Raw genomic sequence first — 21,900 nt, forward strand, 5'->3', positions numbered from 1 at the left:
CGCATTATAAAATCCTCTGCGAGTCGAAAGTTGAGTTTCCATTTGAACTTACTGGTGACTAATAAAACAATACAATGGGTCGTTCCTCTGCTGTGAAATGTTGATTATAAGACTTATAAGACTAAAAACAAACTGCGTGAGTTTTTGTTTTTATAATAATAATATAATAATTTTAGTTTACTGACAGTTATGACCTGATGTATCAAATTAATGTTTATTGAAGTCTGTTCTATTCAACACCTGGAGTTAAGTTTTTTTTTTTTTCGACCCTCTAAATAATTTAAAACCTGTTGTGTTATTTGGTAACATTGTAACTGAAGTGTTGTTCCATATAATCTGATGTCATCAAGAAAACAACGTTACGATTCTGCTTTTCCCACAGATCTTGAAACATTTGGTACATCTAGGTCTGTGCTCCAATTACAGTCGGATCCTCGGCGCATGCGTACATTCTAAAAAACGATTTGCACAACAGCGAAGCATCAAAGATGGCGGGAGCCCCCGACCCGCTGGAGGACATGCTGTCCACCGAGGTGGACGAGAAGGCGGTCAGCGACCTGGTGGGCTCCCTGGAGTCCCAGCTGGGCGACAGAATACCCCCCGCGGCTTCTGATCCAAACGGGAAGCGGGACGTGGCGGCGGCCGGCCACCTCTCAGGGAAAGCTGGGTCTTCGGAGCCTCAACAAGGGCACCAAACCGCGGGGTCGACCCGGGAACCCGGCGCCAACCAGCCTCTGTCCGGGCAGAACGTTCCCTCCTCTGTTACCGCCGGGACAATAAGAAATACCGGAACCGGTTTGCAAACGGCAGGAGCGCCCTCTCTGACCGCTTTACCCGGACCGGTAACTCTGAGCAGCCAGCCCGCTGCTAGCTTCACCCGGGCTGCTGTCCTGGCTCCCAGTCCGGTGGAGGCAATCCGGACCTCCTCTCCCAGCTTACAGTCCCTAAACGGCAACGCAGGAGCCAGTAAGGTTGAGGGTTCGCCCGGTCACCCTCCACCCAGCGGGTCCATGGCTTCACAGCCCGGACTCCCTGCCCCTCAGTCCCCGGCGGGCACCCCCGCTGTGACCCTGCAGGGACACCCCAGCCCTGTGATCAGCACCACCCAGAACGGTTTGGACCCCAAGGGTTCAACTTCCCTATCAGCCGCTCAGGTCCTGAACCACAACAACCCTCTAATACACACCAAGATGCTTGTGACTAGCACCCCGCCTCCAGCTGCAGCCCAGGCCTCCATCATCCAGACCCAAACTGGGTCTGGCACACCGCTCACCGGGGCCAAATCTGCCATCAATGGGATGGCTCAGTCTGGTGTAGCAGTGGTGAGGCCCCCTGGTGCTCCTGTTGGGGCGGCCACTTCCATCCAGCCACAGCGACCCGGGCTGGTGACCGCTACAACCCGGACAGCTGCCCCACAGACCACCCTTGCTGTTCGGCCTCAGCAGCAAACCACTATCCAGCTGCCCCCAGGCTTCACCATGCCTCCAGGTAAGTACACACACACACTTGTTCATGGGTCACCTGATGATGGGCCATCTGATCGTGGGTCATTGGTGTTGACTCTCCAGTTGATGTGTTGGGGGTCCCCTGTTAACGGGTTACTCGATAGTTGTCACCTAGCAATCGGCCCCCCGATGATTGGTCCTGGGTCAGGTCTCTGTTTGTCGTGTCTCAGGTTTCTCAGATACTTCGTGACCCACCCGCTAACTCATGTGACAGTAGTTAGAGCTCAGTGATGAGCCAACTGATTGATGACCTGTTTATCAGTTTCTGCTTCAAGCAAAACCAACGATCCAAATGTTCTGACTCCTCCTGTCTTCCATGTTTGTGTTCTATTGACTGATCAGATGGTTTTGTCTCAGGCTGAAGATCAGTACATCTTCAGTTTGGTTGGATATCCAAAAAGGAGGCTGAAACTCAGAGGTTCATGTTGTCTTCAACTCTGAGCTTTAGGTTATCAAATTAGGAATCCAGACTCTGACTGGTAGATCAGCTGCCTATGTGGTTTTCTGCAGTTTTTGAATTTTTATCTGATCACTCAGGTAACACTTTTTTTTCTTTTTTTATTTCTTCGCTCTTATGTAAAACAGGCTAAATGTTTTTCAGAGCTCCACGATTAGCTGATCAATCAAATCAGGGATTTTTATCCCAATTTTATCCAGAATTCAACATTTGATGTTTTGTGCTTTTCGGATGTGAAAAATGTAGTTTTTGTATGAACCAGTTCACTTAGAGCAGATTCTTTAAAGGCATAATTTTCCCAGTTTCTCTGCAGATTAATTAATAGGCATGTTAAAGGTTCTGCGGGTGGTGCCTGGAGACGCTTTGGACTTACAGGAAGTTAACTGAACCTCCTTTGCAACAGGTTTTCCCAAAAAGAGATGAATCTGATCACTCTATGTGGAAACTGCAGCTGCAGAAAAATTGATGATCTCTGTTAAAATCGAACAGTTTTTCCTCTGAGGCACGTTGAGGGGGAACTGGACGGGGATCCAGGAACGAACTGAGCTGCAACTGAAAGGATTTTGGATGGAACAGCTGCCTCACTGATTCCAACCTATCAGTTCCAACTCCAGAACTTTAAACTAGACGTAGTTCTTCTCAGCATGAAGATTAAAGGTCCTGATCCGTCACTGAGTCTGAATGGAAATCTTCCTTGAGGATGTTGTTTCAGTAAAGGTTTTCACTCTGTAACATTCCCATTCCTTCTTCTAAAAGGTGAGATTGATGTTCCCAAGCCATAACAAGTTACAGGTGTTAGGTTGTCTCACTTTTCCTGCAAAAAACACCTTAAGCTGTCCAAAATTTCTAAATACCCTAACAATCCCTCATGGAGTTAGCTTAAAACGTTGTGAGGGCCGGTCCAACAGCCGTTCCTTTGAAATATGTTCAGAATATGGTTTTGGTGGAAAATACGTGGGCCTCCCTGCCTAAGATGTGGTCTTGGATGCTCTAAATCGCTGCTGGACCTTTCTGCATTACTGCTGACATCATAGAAGTGAAAGTGAACTTTTCCCAGGTCACTGATTCAATCCCATACCATAATACTACCCCGTATCATCAAAGAACCTTTCTGCAGGGACTGGTTCCTTTACCAACAAACATCTTGAATAGTGATCTATCTGATGCTTAGATGCTTCTAAGCCCAGAGAAGTTTGCTCCACCTCTGGACATGCTCCATGTGGTTCTGTCAGCTGTTAATGCGAGACGGTTCTTGATGATGTGTTGCCTTGAGTGACCAGAGATCACTGTTGCCCAGCTTAGGCTTTTTCCCTGAAATTCCTCCAGATTCTTCAGATTGTTTCATAATATACTGCTCTGCAGTGAGAGAAATATGTAAATCTCTTCTGATCTTTGATTAAAATCAGTTTTGAGAAATTTTGATTATAATCAGTTCAATCCTCTGGATTATCGTTCATTTTTCCCTAATTTTCAGCCCTAAACTGAAGCTGAGAACAAGGAAGGAATATTTTATCTTCATGCCTGACATGAAATAAAAATCTATTTTATTTATCTGCCCAACATTTTCCAATCTGTCCAGTTGGTTCTGATTTGGGTTGTGGATCAGCTGGACCTTGGGCTTTCCCGTTCAGTGGTCCTGATGAAGCTGTGGGGTTCCGTTGGATCAGAGCAACCGGTTCAGGCTTCAGAATAACCTCCAGCTGTTCTGTTTTGATCAATCGCTGTAATCCTTCATATGCAGGTATGGTTCTGGTCCGGACTGAGACGGGTCAGCTGGTCTTGGTTCCTCAGCAGGCTCTGGCCCAGGCTCAGGCCAAGCTGCAGCAGGGTCAGACAGTGGTCACTCAGAGACCTGCGGCGCCACTGGCCACACCCACCATCCGGGTCAGCACTGCCACCACGGTGAGTTTGGTGCCATCAGAGCGGAGTGTTATTCAAACCCTATGTGGGTCCATCAGAACTTGACTGAGATCATAAATTCTGAAAAGTTAATCTGTAATTTCGGTAAAATTAGAGTCGGATGATTTTATTCTGAAACAAACCATAACTCTGTGTTTTTTAACCCCCTTCTGTCGTCTGCAGGTGCCCGGAGCCCCACAGACGGTCCGGCTGACCTCACCCACTCCCACCAGAATAGTCCCGTCTCCTTCCACCACCTCTGTACAGGTGAGTCCTCCTGCTGTGAGGAGGAACAGTTGAAGGGACAGATCAGACAGTCCAACATGAAAACGGATGCCTCAGAAAGAGAGAGTTTGTATTCATGAAACCAATCCACCTCCTGGTGTTCTAAGGAGAAATCATGGTGTTTTTACGGATGATTTGGATCAGCTGTTGATGTTCAGACTCCCTTCCTGGTTTATGATCTCGGTGAAGAGCTGCTGCTGCAGAATGGCTGAACGGACCAATCAAGCGTCACTTCCCGACCAGTTGGTCGAAATGTTGACAAAATTGTAGTTTCAATTTTTTTCCAGAAGGTCCAGCGGCCTGACAGACACGGTTCCATCACCTCGTCCCCCCTGCAGGTAGCAGTGTTGGGTTTGACATCACCGATCAATCTGTCACTTCCTGGTTAACTTTGATTTTTTTGTCATAATGACATCACTGTCAGGTCCTAACGGGTGTCACATCCGCAAACTTCAGTGTGTTTTACTGGATGTTATGGGATGGACCAACATGAAGTTGTGCATCACTGATACAAAGATGGAAAAGGACTTTTCTCTAAAACCCCTTGGATAAAACAAATCAAGCATAAATATAATTTACAAAAGAAAATCAGGAAAGTGTGGAGTGCATTTTTTTATCCACCCTCCCTGAGTTAAGACTTTGTTGGACCACCTTTGGCTGAGTGTTACAGCTTTTTTTTGGGATATGTCTGAACCAGATTTGCAGATCTACAGACTAAAATGTTTGCCCAATCTTTGCAAAATAGCTCAAGCTAAGCCAGATTGGATGGGAGGCATCTAAGACAATGAATGTTGAATTGTACTGCCACAGGCTCTCAGTTGGGTTTAGGTTTGGACTTTGACTGGGCCGCTCCAACACATGCATATGCTTAGATCCACACCATTCCATCGGTTGTATCGGGTTTGAAGTTTAGGGTCATTGTTCGGCTGGAAGGGGAAACTTTGCCCCAGTCTGAAGGCTATTGAAGCCTCTAACAGGTTTAATCCGAGATCTTCTGGTTTTTAGCTCCATCCACTCCAACCAGATTCCCGTTCCCACAGCATGATGCTTCCACAAGCATGTGTCACAGTGAGGATGGTGCGTTCAGGGTCATGTGCAGTGTTAGTTTTCTCCACACATAGTTGTTATTCAGGCCTTCAGAGAACAGCTGGACTTATACCGAGTTTAAATTACACCGAGGCGGTTTCTTATTACTAACCTCCCAAGACAACATTTTGCACTGCATGTCTTGAGCCCATGTTTAGATTGAGAGCCAGAACCGTCTGTGGGTCCCTTCAAGGCCCTAAAGTTGTTTTGACCATGTTTTTCTGTCTCCTGAAGCCCCTCACAGTTAATGCTGCTGGGGCTGTGAAGATGCCGGTGCCTCAGAAGACGTCCACAGCATTCACAGCAGGAATGACGCCTGCAGCCAAGCCCGCTATCCTAACCCCCACCGCCACGACCACTGCCCCGCCCGGTGCCAGGGTCACTATGGTGTCACAGGTCGGCTCTTGTCAGTTCCAAACGCTTCCAGCTGTCTCTGCAGGTTTTTCACACATGTTTGTGCCCGACAGGAAATGCAGGAAAACGTGAAGAAATGCAAGAACTTCCTGTCCACGCTCATCAAGCTGGCATCCCACAACTCCCCGTCCCCAGAGACGTCCAAGAATGTGAAGGCCCTCGTTCAGGACCTGCTTGTAAGAAGTTAAAATCCTGTCAAGTTTTCATCATGTCCACATGTCCTCCTCATTTCTTCATGGTGTTCTCCTTATGTCTTAATGTCCTCCTCTCTTCCACCTTATCCAGTCTTCCTGTATCTTCTTGTCTTCATGTCCTTAAGCATGTCTGTTGGTGTGCAGATGCATGTTCACATGTTTTACCTCCACACTACTTCATGCTTATATGCGTGAACATGTCCATGTCTTCGTGCCGTCATGTTTCATGTCCACACGTCTTTACGCCGTCATGATTTAACGTGTCTTTCTGTGTTCAGGACGCAAAGATTGAACCTGAGGAGTTCACGTCTCGGCTGCAGGCTGAGCTGAAGTCCTCCCCACAGCCCTACCTCATCCCCTTCCTGAAGGTACCTGTCCTGTTAAAAGTCTTCCTGTTATAACTGCATTGTCCAATAAGGTTAACTGATGTTAATTACTATGGTAATTAAACTCTGTTATCTACTGTTATTAAATGTTAATTATGGTTAAGTATGGTTATCAGAGCTTAATAATTAAAATTACTTCTTAATAACTGTTGTTTTTAAACAGATAAGGTTAGATAAGTGGAAGAGAAAGGATGCTACTGCTAACTACAGTGATTACATGTTAACTAATGTGTTATTCAGCATTAATGACTCGTTATGTGTTTATTAGATGGTAATAGCTGTGATGATCAGGCTTCGACCATGTTATTAGAGGTTAATAACCATAGTTGTTCCTAGGGGTGTAACGGTACACAAAAATCCCGGTTCAGTATGCATTTGGGTTTTAAAGTCACGGTTCCGTACATTTTCAGTATGATTTAATCAAGAAAAATAAATACAAAATAAGATTTGTTTTTTCTTTTACTGTCAGCAGTAAACAAAGATTTTTTTATTTATTTTTTTACATTTTGAAATAAAATAGATTTATTATGTTGTAAAACTTAAAACTGTTGAACTGACTGGGGATTTGGTTGGATATTTTTTCAATGAGTTAAGTAATATAAGCAGGCATAGCCATTGCCTGGATAAATAGATTGTACAACAGTTTAACCTCTTGGAAATGATCAATGTTGATGTTTAGAAGTTTTTGAATACGACTATGCCCATATCTGAGAATAAAGCATGTTTAAATCAGTTTATAGTTGTTTCGATATTTCAACAACCTAGTGTTCCAGCTGTACCTGAATGCAGCCCGGCTGATGTTGGGAAAATCAACGAAGATTCCTCCGACTGCCGTTTTAAACAATGTGATATTTTCGGTATGAACACGTGTACCGTTAAACCCCTAGTTGTCAGACATCTCCTTCAGCCATAAGAAGTTATTGCGGTAATAATAACCACAGTATTTGGTTCTATTTCCTCCTTTTATCTCCTGATAACATCAGGAGCCTTTATCAACACCTTCCTGCAGTGATTAGCATTGTGTATCTCTTTAGAAAAGCCTCCCTGCTCTGCGTCAGACTCTGCTTAACAGCCAGCAGTCTTTGACAACAGCTCCACCCACCACCTCAGCTCCACTTCCGGTTGCACCCGGATCCGTCACTGCAGCCACCATCAGGCCGCGGCTTCCACTCAACGCCACAGGAACCGCTGTCCGCTTGAACCCGCCCGTCGCCAACACGCCGGCTGTGGTATGCTTAGCCTCTCCTGCATATGATTTTTATAGCTTTGGTGTTTTTATGTGTTTTAGCTCTGTTGTGGTCAAAATGGAGATTAATGTTCAGACCACGGGAAACTGTGAATAATATAATGATGATGATTATTGGTTCCTGCTCCAGGCTGTGGGCAGAGCTGCAGTCCAGACTATCCAGACCCGGCCTCCTGTGGTCCTCAGTCAGCCGCTCAGGCATCAAGGTGAGGCAGGGTGCTCGGCTGGATATTGCTGTATGTTAATTGCGGATCTCTGTGTGTGCTGATATATTCAGACCTGCTCTCACCCTTGAATCTTTCTCTGCGCAGCCACACTCTTACGAGGACCCTCAACCATGGCAGGTAAACCTGCTGGCCACCTGACGACTCTGGCCAATCAGAAGAAACCGACTGACCCAGGGGGCGGGACTTTCAGGTGAGTCTGATGTCCAACCAGCAACTGGAACAAATCCATCGAATTAAACCTGGCAGATGCCATTAAGCAGCTCACCTTTTAATCATTTGAGTACTTCTGAAATAGTGATGTGCACATCACCTAATGACAGAGTTTAAATGAATTTAAAATGAACATCAAACTTTGTGAAGTGGGCTGCACGGTGGTGCAGTTGGTAGCACTGTTGCCTTGCAACAAGAAGGTCCTGGGTTCAATACCCAGCCTGGGGTCTTTCTGTATGGAGTTTGCACGTTCTCCCCGTGCATACGTGGGTTCTCACCAGGTACTCCGGCTTCCTCCCACAGTCAAAAGACATGCCTGTTAGGTTGATTGGTCACTCTAAATTGCCCTTAGGTGTATGAATCAGTGTGTGCGTGGTTGTTTGTGTGTTGCCCTGCGATGGACGGGCGACCTGTCCAGGGTGGACCCTGCCTCTCGCCCAGAGACTGCTGGAGATAGGCACCAGCTCCCCCGTGACCCACTATGGAATAAGCGGTAGAAAATGACTGACCAGCTGCGTTAATCATGTAGAACCCATGTCAACCAGCAGAGGGCAGCAGGTCCCCATACCGCTGGTCTCAGGTCTCCTTAAGGTCAGCTGGTCTCAGTTTAAGGTCTCATCTCAGGTCAGTTGGAGGTGTTAGCAGTACTCAGATCAGTTTGCTTAGGGTCCCAGCTGCTCTCAAATCAGATCAGGTGTTTCTGAAGTTTTAGCTCGGTTAGTCTGTCAGCAGCTTCGTTTTCTCCGCATAATCTCATCATCCGTTTCCCTTCTGTGGATTGTTTTTATATACAGTGTGGAATCTAAAACAAAAATCCAGAAAATCACATTGTGTGATTTTTAAGTAATTAATTAGCATTTTATTGCATAACATAAGTATTTGATACATCAGAAAAACAAAACTTAATATTTGGTACAGAAACCTTTGTTTGCAACTACAGATATCAGATGTTTCCTGTAGTTCTTGACGAGTTTTGCACACACTGCAGCAGGGATTTTGGACCACTCTTCCATACAGATCTTCTCCAGATCCTTCAGGTTTCAGGGCTGTCGCCGGGCAATACGGACTTTCAGCTCCCTCCAAAGATTTTCGATTGGGTTCAGATCTGGAGACTGGCTAGGCCACTCCAGGACCATGTTTTTATGTTTCCACCTCCATGCTTCACGGTAGGGATGGTGTTCTTGGGGTTGTGCTCATCCTTCTTCTTCTTCAAAGCATAGCGAGTGGAGTTTAGACCAAAAAGCTCTATTTTTGTCTGATCAGACCACATAACCTTCTCCCATTCCTCCTCTGGATCATCCAGATGGTCACTGGCAAACTTTAGATGGGCCTGGACATGCGCTGGCTTCAGCAGGGGGACGTTGCGTGCTCTGCAGGATTTTAATCCATGGCAACGTAGTGTCTTACTAATGGTCTTCTTTGAGACTGTGGTTCCAGCTCTCTTCAGGTCATTGACAAGGTCCTACTGAGTAGTTCTGGGCTGATCCCTCACCTTCCTCATGATCATTGATGCTCCACGAGGTGAGATCTTTCATGGAGCCCCAGACCAAATGAGATTGACCGTCATCTTAAACTTCTTCCATTTTCTTATAATTGCTCCAACAGTTGTTTCCTTCTCACCAAGCTGATTGGCTATTTTTCTGTAGTCCATCCCAGCCTTGTGCAGGTTTATTTTATCCCTGGTTTCCTCACACAGCTCTCTGGTCTTGACCATTGTGGAGAGGTTGGAGTTTGTTTGACTGAGTGTGTGGACAGGTGTCTTTTATACAGATAACGAGTTCAAACAGGTGCAGTTAATACAGGTAATGAGTGGAGAACAGGAGGGCTTCTTAAAGAAGAACTAACAGGCCTGTAAGAGCTTGGAGTCTTACTGGTTGTTAGGTGATCAAATACTTATGTCATGTAATAAAATGCAAATTAATTACCGTAAAGTCCGGACTACAGAGCGCACCTGATTAAAAGCCGCATGCTCTAATTTTAGAAAGAAAACCAATGTTGTTCTTGTACAGGCCGCACTGGATGTTAAGCCGCGGGTGTCCCACGTTGTAATATGATTTACAGGTGAGGAATTTTTAACTTTTAACTTAATCCGTATGATAATATAAACAAATGCATATTGCAAATGCTTTTTTTCCAACAGTGCCTGTAACACGGCTACCTTTAAATATACGTACTCAATGTCTCACTTGGAAATTAGTCACATATCATCCTGATTTGTCTTGTATAAAGATGAGTATTAGATTAATGGACATCCAATGTAATTTGGATGAATAAACCCTACAAATTCAAATCTAATAAATAATTCCCACCAAGTATAAAGGCATGACTCTGATTCTTTATCAAAAATATATTCCTTACTTTTGGCATATCTTGAATTGTCAGCTAGTTTAATGGTACCAGGGAAACTTTAAATCTAATAAATCACCAATGATTCTGTATGCAAAACTAATTCTTCAAACTAGTTTAAACTATTTAATCAACCTTTTAATAGTAAAACACATAAATCTAAATGTCATGCTACATCCTTAATTATTATACAAAAAAAACAAAACATGTTATTAAGGCAACAATCACTACAAGCATTTTGATTCTATTGTCTCTTAAACAGTTTTAAAACTCAGGAAGGGAGGTGCTGAGCGTTACCATGACAACAAAGGCATGAACCAATCTGGTAGGTGGGCGGAGTCAGGCAGAACTAACCTCTGATTGGCAGCCTATGGGCGGACCCACAGTTTCTTCATTCAAACCCATCTTAATAAACCTTAAACTGCAAAACTGTTAACATGCACCTACCTCAGAAACAAGCTGCTTCTTAATTCTCCTGAAAACTCAAAGTTTTAATCAATCTAGGATTTAGAAATATTATTCTAAACATGGATTATTGTTTCATGCAACATATAAACAAACATTCAGTCCAACAAAACAAAGACAAAACATCAAAGACAAACAAATGGCCAAATTTGAAGCTTCAAGAATTCAAAGAAATTTTTAACAATCTCTTTTCAGAATATGTTTTCTCAGCCATATCTTTTAATGCTGTAATTGATCAATTTTGTTATGACAATCTTCAGGATCCTTTTTAAGATGAGTGCACAAACTATTTAGAAGCACAGCAACAGTTTTCTCTTAAATTAATCCAAATTCACTGATGCTGAAACCCTTTGTCAATTATTTTACTGTAACTCTATAATAATAATAACTACAATCCTGAAAGTTATTGTTATAAATCTCTTTTTGTTTTTGCTCAATTTTGATCGCAGCTGCATTGCAGAATTTCTCTGCTCAGGTTAAATGCAAAGAAGTATTTTAAGCCGGCGTGGACATTTTTATGGCATACCCAAACAAAAACAAAAACTACAGTGTTTGACTTAATCAGAAATTAAGATAAGAAACTTGACTCCAAACTGGACTTTTTTCCACATAATGTTTTAAAAGGAAGACACATCATTTTCTTTAATTTGGACTATTTAAATTTTGAGAGTTGGGGAGAAAAGTATTACTATAACCCTTCTTTAATAATCCAAATGCTGATAAATGTTCCAATATTTTATGATTTAATAATCTGAAATTACCTTGTGTACCTTTGTACTCCTATGTATTCTTTTAATCTTTAAACCCTAAGAAATCAAACAAGGAGTCTTTATTTCTTTTCTTTTCCTAAAATAAGGGATTTTATTTGTCTTGATTCTGTTACAAAAATCCTAACCTTGGTTCCAAAACTAAACTCTTCAACCCCAATCTGTGTTCCTCAGAGTAGACATTTTGAGTATTATTGCATTTCAAAGCCACCAAATGACTGGAACTCATCATTGGCTTAGATCTATTTTAATAGGTAATCAGTCTACCTTTAATTAAGTATTATAATTTTATGGACCCAAAATCTATGGCTTACGGGCTTCAGGAGTCCAGGAACCACAGGTTGAGTATTGCTGCATTGAACAATGATGTTATCTCTCTTAAAGGATTGGCTAAATATCCCCAGACCTGTGAGTGTATTATTTCTGCTTGCACAATAATCAGATTTAAAAATCACTAGTTCACAGCTCCTAATTTACCTCAGATCATATTTGCTCCTAACCCAGTTCATAAGAAGCTTCAGACAAACATTATGCTAAAAAGCCAAAAACAAAAAACACAGATCTGTTTTAAAATAAAGAAAAAGCATGCTTAAAAAACTTGGTACTGTGGTGAAAAATAACTCCACGGTTCTGAAGGCCTTTTCTATGCAGAGTCTTTTAGGAAACATGAGATTAGTTTAATTTTTGTGTGGTACCACTGTCCAATCAGAATCTTTCTTACCTTCAAAAATAACCCAATTTTTTCATTCTCATTTTAAAGGTTTGTTTTACCAAGGAAAATGTGTTTAACAAAACCAATTACTCTCAAAAGTTTAAAATGTTTTAGCCGGTGATATCTTAGAAAACAATAAGTGTTTTAATATTTCTGTGCAGCACAGAACGGATTAGGTTTCCTTTCCTTCCCCAAAGGGAAAGAACCTGCAGAACCAAACCTTTCATAGATTTGTCAGGATCTGATATAAGGTACAGTGTAAATCAACACGCTGCATGAATCAGAAGAGGAAGAAAGAACCCAATATAACCTCTTCCCAGCAGCTGCTGTGAAAAACAATGCATTTGTACTTTCCACAAGCGTCAGTTAACACTTGCAGACAAAACTGCACCAAACTGGAAGTACTGTGTCAGAGACTGTATGAAGACCATCTGCAGTAGAACTAAGCCTGTTTTAATGAGGTCTCGACCCATTAGATTTATGGGATACAAACTCTGACAACAGAAAATAATACCTGAAGGAGAAACCCATCAGGTTTTACGCATGCGCTGGGTTTTAAAAATGCTCCTTCATGAGATCTGTCCTGATAATAACATAGAAACACTTGGTTACTGCTGAGTTTTGGAGATGTAACTTTCTCTGCTTTTTAATAACTTTTAATAACTAGAATAATTGACCCTGAATATTCCACGACGAAAGCAAACTTGCTTCTCTAAAAGAATTAACTGGAAAGTATCAAATGAGTTAAGTTATCACCCTTTTAAAGATACATTTCTAACCCTAAAATAATATTTTAACCCGCTATATCTGTCAACGTCAAGCAAGCGTCACATGAGCAGCGGTTAATAAGCGTTCTTCATTGCAGAAAATAGGAAAAGATTTATGCAAATGTGTGTGTTTGTACGTTACCCCCATCAGTTTCTAAATCGCTCCAGAGTCAGACTGTCATGGCACACAGTTCTCTATCAGTCCAAAAACAACCAGGCCTTTCAGGTCTGTTGGTGAGACATTCACTCCTTGTCCTCTTTAACTTCTCCAGGAGGGAGAAAGAACTTTGCTCCGGCCTGTTTCTCTTCTGCCCGCATAAGATGTGCTTCCAATATAAATCCAGTGTATCACTCTTCTGGCTCTGCAGCAGCATGGATCGTTGTCCATCTCAGTGGGTTTGGGCCAGACTTCTTCTGAGTTTCATTCTGGTGGAAACTCACACTGTGATTTTCAGCAGCAGGCAGGCAGGCCTTTCTCTTCCAGGCAATGATGAGGAAGCGTCTCTGGTCGAGTAACCATGGGAACGGCAGGTTTCTAAAGTCCAGACTCAAAAACGCAGATGTTGCACTCAAATCCCATACATGTGTGTATGTATATGTGTGTGTGAGAGAGGCAGATGAGAAGTTTAGTAAGGTTCAGATTTTGCACACAGAAATATTATCAGTCAGTCAGTCAGTTGTCCACCATAACTTACACTATACTCCTTTCTTTTCCGACTGATCGCAATATTTAAGACAAACGAAGCAGGAAAGTTTTAACTCTTTAACACCTTAATTGATGCACTCTGTGCTTTTTTATCTTTTCTTATGTTTTTTTATTTTTCCCATCTCCATCCATCAACTGTTTTACTTTAAACTATTTAAAAAAAATTTTTTTAACTATTTAACTTATTTACACTCAAACTTCCACGCTGGTAAAACCCAAACTTATCTTCCAAATTAAAGCACATTTAACACAATCATCTCCACTTTTTCCTTTCATTATTTTATAAATCAGAGTATGAAGAAGGAGACACCCCTGATGCCTCAAGGTTCTGGAACCATTTTTTTTTTTTTTTTTACCTGTTCAGCGGCACGTCTGCCATCTGGCTTTTCTCCTTTATGAGGTGTAGAAAATTGCTAAAAACCACCCGCAAAACCCTGTGTTCTGCTTTATCCCATTGTTACCAATAAGAACCTCCGTGTCATTCCTTTTGCAGGGTAACCGGGCCCTCAGCTGATGTCCTCCCTCTCGCAACTCTGGAACCTAATTAATTTGTTAGGAGATGATGGTTAATGTGTAATAAAAATAATAATATACATTATATCATACAGAGCAACTTCTCACCCAGATATATTTGAAGACAAATAGTTCGGATCTAATCAGCCAGAAGCCGCAGGCGGGCACCCGGACTCCCCTCCGTAAAATGGAGGTGGACTGAGAACAACTCTCAGGCTGGCCAGGCGTCCGTGTCCCATCCTGCGGTCTCCTCTGGCACGTTAGATCCTGTTCGTGACGCTAAAATTGTTGTGGAATTTTCTTATCAAAGTGGGTAGAAGTTGACTCATAACAAGAGAAAATCCAGACTTTGTCTTATAAGTTTTATTCAAAGGCATTCAGCGTTTGAAGACCCTGACACTGAGGTTAGTCAGTGAAACAGAGCCCCGATCAACATTTACACACAGTATTTATACCAGAACATGACAGTGTTATCTCAACTGCAAAGAGTCTGTGTTTTATGACCTTAGACCCTCCTCGGGTTCAGAGGTGACTAGGTTACCTAGGAACAACCATCTACTCTTCCCGAGACATCACCCTAAAGCATGAGTTTTAACCATTAAACTTCTGATAATGGCTTTACAGCTTCCTCCTCTAACACAGATGTTCTGAGGAGTGAGGTAACCTAAAGGTCATGCACTTTGGAGCACTTAATAAAAGAATTTCCATCACAGTACGTTATCAGTAACACACAAATTACGTTGCTAATGCTTTTTTACTGAACAGTGTATGAACAACATTCCAATATCTCCTAACTGATTTACACTGCAGCCTACCAGGTCAAAAGTCATTGATCGCCTCCTTCATCTTCTTCCTTCGCACTGAAACCATCAAAGTCCTGTTCTTCAGTGTCCAAATTGAACAGCCTCAGAATCTCGTCATTCAGCCTCTTGGTTGACGCTCTCATTTGAGCGCAGCCGGTCCCCTTAATCACGCAGCAGTTCAGCCTTTCGAAACCCGTTGGTGATTTTCCACGTTGATGAGGGTGAATATAAATGTCTGATTTACAATACCAGTAAATGAATTGTGAAATTGCTCTTGATTTTTCGCACAAGTTCATTGGACCTCTTTGAAGTACTTTGATTGGTCTACTGTTACCAGGCAAAATGTTTTTGGTGGCATGAAAAAAAAAGATGCATTAGCTGCACCGTTGTATAGGCCACAGTGTTGAAAGTGTGGGGAAAAAGTAGCGGCTTATAGTCCAGAATTTACGGTATTTAAAAAATCACACAATGGGATTTTTGTTTTAGATTTTGTCTCACTCACAGTTGAAGAGTACCTATGATAAAAATGAAAGACTTCTACATGCTTTGCAAGTGGGAAAACTTGCAGTGCATCAAATACTTGTTCTCCCGACTGTAGCTAACAGACACACTCAAATCGTACAGCAGGAAGACTATATAAACAAATAAAAACCCGTCACACTGAGAAGGTTAACGGGTTCAGCTCAGAGTTTCTTTGTTGTAGACGTGGCATTAAATTAAATATAGTAAGATCTGAAAGACCCGGATCTCTCTGACCTTCCACAGAGATGATGATGACATCAACGATGTGGCATCGATGGCCGGGGTCAACCTTAACGAGGAAAACGCCCGTATCCTAGCAACTAGCTCGGAGCTCGTTGGCACAAAGATCCGGTCCTGTAAGGACGAATCCTTCCTGCCACCGGGCCTGCTACACCGCCGTATTCTGGACTCAGGTGAGTCCATCCACCGATCTACTGATCATTTTCATCATTGGCAATAGAACAATAAGAATAATTTCACTGTGCCACTCATGAGAGCAACTGATGCTTAATGGAGTTTTTGCACCAAATTGGGTCCAGTGGTAAACTGGTGCTGCTGAGGAGGATCTGAAGTGTCACCATCATCCTCTGCTGTTTGCCAGCTGCTTCATCTTCAGTTGTCTCCAGTTGTTCACGTCTTTGCTTTTTGGCCGCAGATCTGCTCTCTTTCTGTTTGTGTACATGCTGCTGGACTGGTTCTGTTCTGATGGTTTTCATTTGGTTCTGCTCCTCAGCCAAGAAGCTGGGCGTCACCGAGGTGCCGCTGGACGTCGTGAACCTCATCTCGCACGCCACCGAGTCCAGACTGCGCTCGCTGCTAGAGAAGGCCTCTGTGATCGCTCAGCACCGCGCAGACGGAGCAAAGGTGAGAGCAGGCAGAGAGAACACACATGCAATGCCCTTTATAGTGGCCCTGAATTACAGGTTTAGCTGTTTTTAAAAGTGTTTTTATATGTCTTCAAAGAATCCCCGTAACAGAAGAACGTCGTTTTAAGAAATAACCTTCATGTTCAGACATTTTCACAACATTAAGCTAAAAAGCTCCATACTTTTCCACATCCGCTTTCAAAAAAAGTAACGTAATATTAAATAAAATACATTGATCCTTGTTTCAACACCTAAAAATAGAATTAAAATACTGACTCTCTAATCACAATATAATTTGTTACAGGTGGTAGTTTTAAAAGCTGATACGCTAGATTATTTTCCATGTATAATAACGGTGCTTTGAACTTTAAAGGCTGGTTACCCCTTACTGAAGGGATCATCAAAGATGATGTTCTGCTAGCTGCCCTGTTCAAACCCAGGTCTGACCGGGGTTCTGTCAGTTCTGATTGTTTTTAGAGGAGGCTGCGGGTCTCTGTGAAAAAGCAAACCCATTGGTTGACTCAGCCAGCTTTTATAGCTCTGTTCACCAGGATGCTGATGGCTCTGTTGGATCAGTTTGTGTTGGGGATCAGTAACCGTTCCACGGTCTTCCTCCTTCAGGATGAAGGAAACCTGACCTACGAGCAGACGTCGGACGTTCGATCCCAGCTGCGGTTCTTCGAGGCGCTGGAGCGGATGGAGAAACAGCGGAAAGACGAGCAGGAGCGAGAGATGCTGCTGAAGGCCGCCAAGGTACCATACGCTCACACCACGACCAACATGTCGCTATGGCAACGGATGACCTGTTAAATTAACCATCATCTCAGCCTGACAGTAACATCAGGGGAAACTTCAGCAGACACCATTTGTTGGTGTGAAGAACCTCCCATCAGAAGCATTTGGAGCTAATAAAAACGTAAAAAACATTTGTGTTTCTTTCAGAGTCGGGCCCGACAGGAGGATCCGGAGCAGGCTCGCCTCAAGCAGAAGGCTAAAGAGGTATGGCTAAGTTTCACTGTCACCTTCATGTCAGGAGTCATGGGTTCCTGAGGTTCCTGAAAGCCCAACAACCCTCCTACAGTCCGTTGCTTTGCTTTGCAGCTACTTGTAGAAGAGCTGAGATACTAAAAAAGGAGAAAAAACAACAAAATGTCTCTTTATAATGTTCTACCTATAATTCACAGTTCTGTTCGGACCTGGGCCAGAGAGTTATTCTGAGAGTTAAATTTTTCTGCATTATATTTGTTTAGGATCTAAGAACGATATCGCACCTGAGTGGAGCGGGTTTTGGTTGCGAGTCCGAAGTCAGAGGAAATTCTTGTTCACTTGCTGTGGCGCTAACTAGTGTTAGCACAACAAGATAATGACTACATATTTCTATCTGTGTTCAACATATTCGAAACAGAGGCTGTGTGTATCGCTGTTTAATGAGATACAAACCAACAGTGTTTATGAAGCACTTTCACCTTGTTTTATATGAGCTGCGGCCATGTTGGATTCTGGGGTCGGGGCTGCTCATAGACCCCTGACTTTTCAGAATTCAAACTTGTTAAATTTCCTACTGGGTACTCAGGAAATCCAAGTTCTGAGCACAAACAAAACGCACCACAATGTGCTTTTCAAACCACAGCAAGTTCTACAGGTCCTAACCTCCTGTAACTTCCTGTCCTAACAGCTGTAACTCCTGTCTCCCTGTAATTTCTTGTCCTAACTTCCTGTTCTAACAGCTGTTACTTCCTCTCCTCAGATGCAGCAGCAGGAACTGGCTCAGATGCGACAGCGAGACGCCAACCTCACAGCCCTCGCCGCCATTGGGCCAAGAAAGAAACGCAAGCTGGACTCAGGAGGCGGAGCTTCAGGGGGCAGCGAGGTAATCAGCCCCACAAACATGTGACGTTGTGATGAGAATGGAGGCGTATATATGTAGTGACAGGAGAATAAGCCCCACCCACGGCAGAAGAGGGTGGAGTCTAACCACTGGTTTTTGTTTGTTCTGAATGTAGACGATCACTCAAGACCCCTCCCCCATCAGCCACCCAAGGCGTATACTCTCCCTAACAGAAGGGGGTCAGAGTCTGCCTGGGGGACTAATGGGGGCTCATGAAGCCCCTCAGTCCCCATACCCTGGAGGCAGCTCTGCAGAAATGAGCTTGTGGCTGTGGGAGTGATGCTTTTGAGGGGGGTGGGGAGGCTCCTTATGCCCTAAAAACCCTCCCCTCTGCCCCTCAATTCAGGGGTGGGTGGTTCAGACTCACAGTAAGCAGCTGCTGGAGATTTTCCAATTCAACCAGTTAAATTCTGTTCAGTTTACCTAAACTGCAAGAATCAGCCTCTTTCACCATCCCCTCCTAACAAAGCTCCCTTCTAGCTGCTGATAAATAAAACACCTCACCACAGTTTTAATTTCCTGCAAACAGTCATCATAAGTTGTTAAGTTGTTGTCCATCACAGTCTGAGCTGCTGAGTAAAACAAGTGTTTAGTTAGGACCCGAGGAGCCTCATGAGGTGTTTACAGGACCAAATGATTCACACCAAAACTCATTTATCTATCAGCGGGCCTAAAGGGGTCCGACTCTTTCTGTTAAGTCTAGGTTAACTGCCATGTAGTGGCAAAGATAGGGGAGGCAACCTTTTTACACCAATTCTCCCACTAGAAATGTGTGTCAGAGATGGATGGAACATCTGGAAACCTTGGAGTCTCTGCAGATCATTTTGTCTGCTTGAACGGTTAATGGAGTTGAACCTCTGTGGGTCGCGGTGGCATCAATGCTCTAAAGCCGGACCGGTCAGACAGCAGCTGCAGAAAATGAAAACTTCCAGTTCAGTTTCAAACTTGCAGCACACAGAGGGAGTGGGGCCTCCTGATGAACACAGGATCTTTGTAGAGTTTCTGTTTTTGAGGTGATTATGATTGAACCCGGTTCCTCCAGGTGGAAAAACTTGACCTGGATCACTTTGTTCTGTTTGGTCAGTTCGTGTTCCACCTGTTCTGCAGAACGCCTGAGCTGATGGCTAAACCAGATAACTAGGAGATAACCTGATAAATTAAACCTGTTTGTGCTCTTCCTGCTTTGTCCTGAGTTCTGCCTACAGGCTGAGCTGAGTTCAGTAACCCCAGCATCTCTTGGATCACTCCCGATAAACAGGTCAGATCTTTCCATCAGAGGAGCAGCTCACTATTATCCACTCTACAACAGTTTCTGCATTCAGCATTATATCCTGAAGACAACGAACCTCCTAACCATCAGCTTGTTCTGGAACATCTTCAGAACCTCTCCACAGGGTCTTTGAGGTGGTCCTGTTGTGGTTCCAAGTCATCTGATTTCACACAGATCAATAACTGATTATCTGAGCTCACAGAGTGGCACTGTCTGACAGAGGTCCGAAAGGAACAGGAGTGTGTTCCTTTGTTCTGGATCTGAGCTCACCAAGGTTCAACAGGCTAATTGGTCTCAGGCGGCCCGGTATAATCCTCAGGCTGTGCTCCAGGAGAACAGAGAAACACAGCTGTTCTTCAGTTTTTCCTGAAACTGCTGCGGTGCGCTGGGTGGAATGGTGGGAAACAGGAACCCACCTGACCTCCCGCTGCTGACGTACCTGTACAGGAAGAGTCTATGATCTGCTGCAGATCCAGACTCAGACTAAAGCTGAGACAGAGACAGAGTAACGTCCTGATGATCCACACCCTTCAGCGTCTTCACAGTAACTTCTTCAGGGAGTCTACACAAACTTCGATTTCCTGTTTTCATGGCAAACAGGAAAATCCCAAACAGATTAACACAATCTGGTGCCGCCCAGAACCGGGTCCACACAGAAATTACTACAGTTTAATTGTTTTGTTAACAGGTGGATCTGGGGTTGACTTGCAGAACTTCTGATGTTTCCTCATGAACTTTGTTCCAGGAGGACTGAAGCCCCAAACAGAACATTTGATCTATAACAGAATGATGTGTTCTGTAATGTTTGCTGTATTTAGCCCTGACTTCCTGTAGTTTTCCTTGTCTAATCCCGCCACATCCTACCTGTCCCCCCCTCAGGTTACGTCAGGATCCGGTTCCAGCTCCTCTGCCTCCTCATCCCGGCAGCAGCTCCGGCAGCGGATCACTCGGGTTAACCTCAGGGACTTCATCCTGTGTCTGGAGCAGGACCGCAGCACCGCTCGCTCTCTGACGCTCTACAAGGCCCTGCTGAAGTGATCAGTGCCCCCTCCTGGTCCTCCAGCTACGACAGGGAGGGAGGCGGGTGGTGCAGATGGTGGTCCAGTCTGAGTCTGTTCACCTTCAGTTCTGCTGGTCCGCCTTCCATTACTCATGACGGCCCAGTTACAGAGCACTGCTGGTAAAGGAGCACTCCCAACCACCAGAACAGTTTCTGCAGAGCAGGACTGGAACCAGCAGCAAAAAGCTGAAGGTCCTGTTGGATTTTACCTGTTTAGTTTGGAGATCTGAAGATAAGATGGTTCCACCTGTCAGCAGCTAATGGTTTCGCTTAAAACAACCCAATGTTAGGTTCTGTTCTTAGCCTGACAGGGGAAAATCTTTCTGAATAGAACCTGAGGCTTTTTGTCAGCCCGAATACTCGTTAAAACATTTCGTTCAGAACTGAACCAGAATCATGTCAGAACATAAATATTCTCACTCAGGGACAGTTTGGTGATCCAATCACTCAGGATCAGTCACGTTGATCGGCCTGATAAACTTGATTGATTCTCAGCGATCGGTCAAAGAACCTCTAATAAGCCTCAAGCATGTCGATTTAACTCCAGAACCCCTTTTGGACTGAAACTCCTGCAGAAGCCCAACCTCATTTGGGAACCAGGTGGAGAACAGGTGATAAATAATGCAGGTGTGGGGTTGAGCAGGTGGAATGCTCCTTTAACTGCAGCAGGTTTGTTGTAACTTCCTGCCATGTTGGTCTGCGAGCTGTTCTGATTGGTTGCCAGCATGACCACGCTCCCTCCAGAACTCAGCGCTGTACCTGAACAGGTGCCTTCTGATTGGACGCTGACTGCGAGCTGTGTTTTAAATGTTCCTGATGGTTGGCTTGGTCAGAGGAAGCTGCCATGGTTTTAGACTGAGTGGGTGAGACAGACAGACAGACAGGTTTAAAGGATCAGTTCAAAAATTCACTTCCTGATGATTTCATCAACAATCTGCTGATCAGACAAGAACTGATGGAGACCAATTGATTGGTTGTCAGGAGAAAATTCCTTTATGTGACAAGTTGGAGCGTTCCCCTGCAGGGAGCTGGTTCTCCGACACACAGAAACTCTCTCAGGTTCTGAAGGTCCGACATTCCTCCATGGTCTCCATCCTGGCAGACTGGGACAGAGCTGACCCGGAACATGGAATCTGAAAAACTGTGTAGAGCAGTTGGACTTTTTAAGCTTTAACAGCTTTTAGTTTGGATTCAGCTCCTGAGCTTCAGGACTTATTTATATTTCCTACATTCAGCCTGATGCAGTTTTACACTGTTTGTACCTTTGTTACAAAATGAAATAAAGAAAATGAAGAAGAAGAAGCTC

At 43.8% G+C, this 21,900-nt stretch overlaps 1 protein-coding gene across 1 annotated transcript; it reads left to right on the forward strand.

Moving 5' to 3' along the window:
- The first annotated feature begins 66 nt into the window (after nt 1-66).
- LOC124857210 (transcription initiation factor TFIID subunit 4-like) lies at nt 67-21,896 on the forward strand. The gene is made up of 15 exons (XM_047348371.1): nt 67-1,488; nt 3,704-3,864; nt 4,045-4,128; nt 5,467-5,628; nt 5,700-5,822; nt 6,119-6,208; nt 7,261-7,455; nt 7,603-7,678; nt 7,784-7,889; nt 15,754-15,923; nt 16,244-16,374; nt 16,998-17,129; nt 17,319-17,375; nt 18,124-18,246; nt 20,414-21,896. Exons 1-15 carry the CDS (start codon nt 489-491, stop codon nt 20,570-20,572), a joined length of 2,769 nt encoding a protein of 922 aa, XP_047204327.1. The 5' UTR covers nt 67-488; the 3' UTR covers nt 20,573-21,896.
- The last annotated feature ends 4 nt before the right edge of the window (nt 21,897-21,900 follow it).

Source organism: Girardinichthys multiradiatus, chromosome 2 (assembly GCF_021462225.1).
Source record: "Girardinichthys multiradiatus isolate DD_20200921_A chromosome 2, DD_fGirMul_XY1, whole genome shotgun sequence".
In the NCBI taxonomy this organism is placed as follows: Eukaryota; Metazoa; Chordata; class Actinopteri; order Cyprinodontiformes; family Goodeidae; genus Girardinichthys; species Girardinichthys multiradiatus.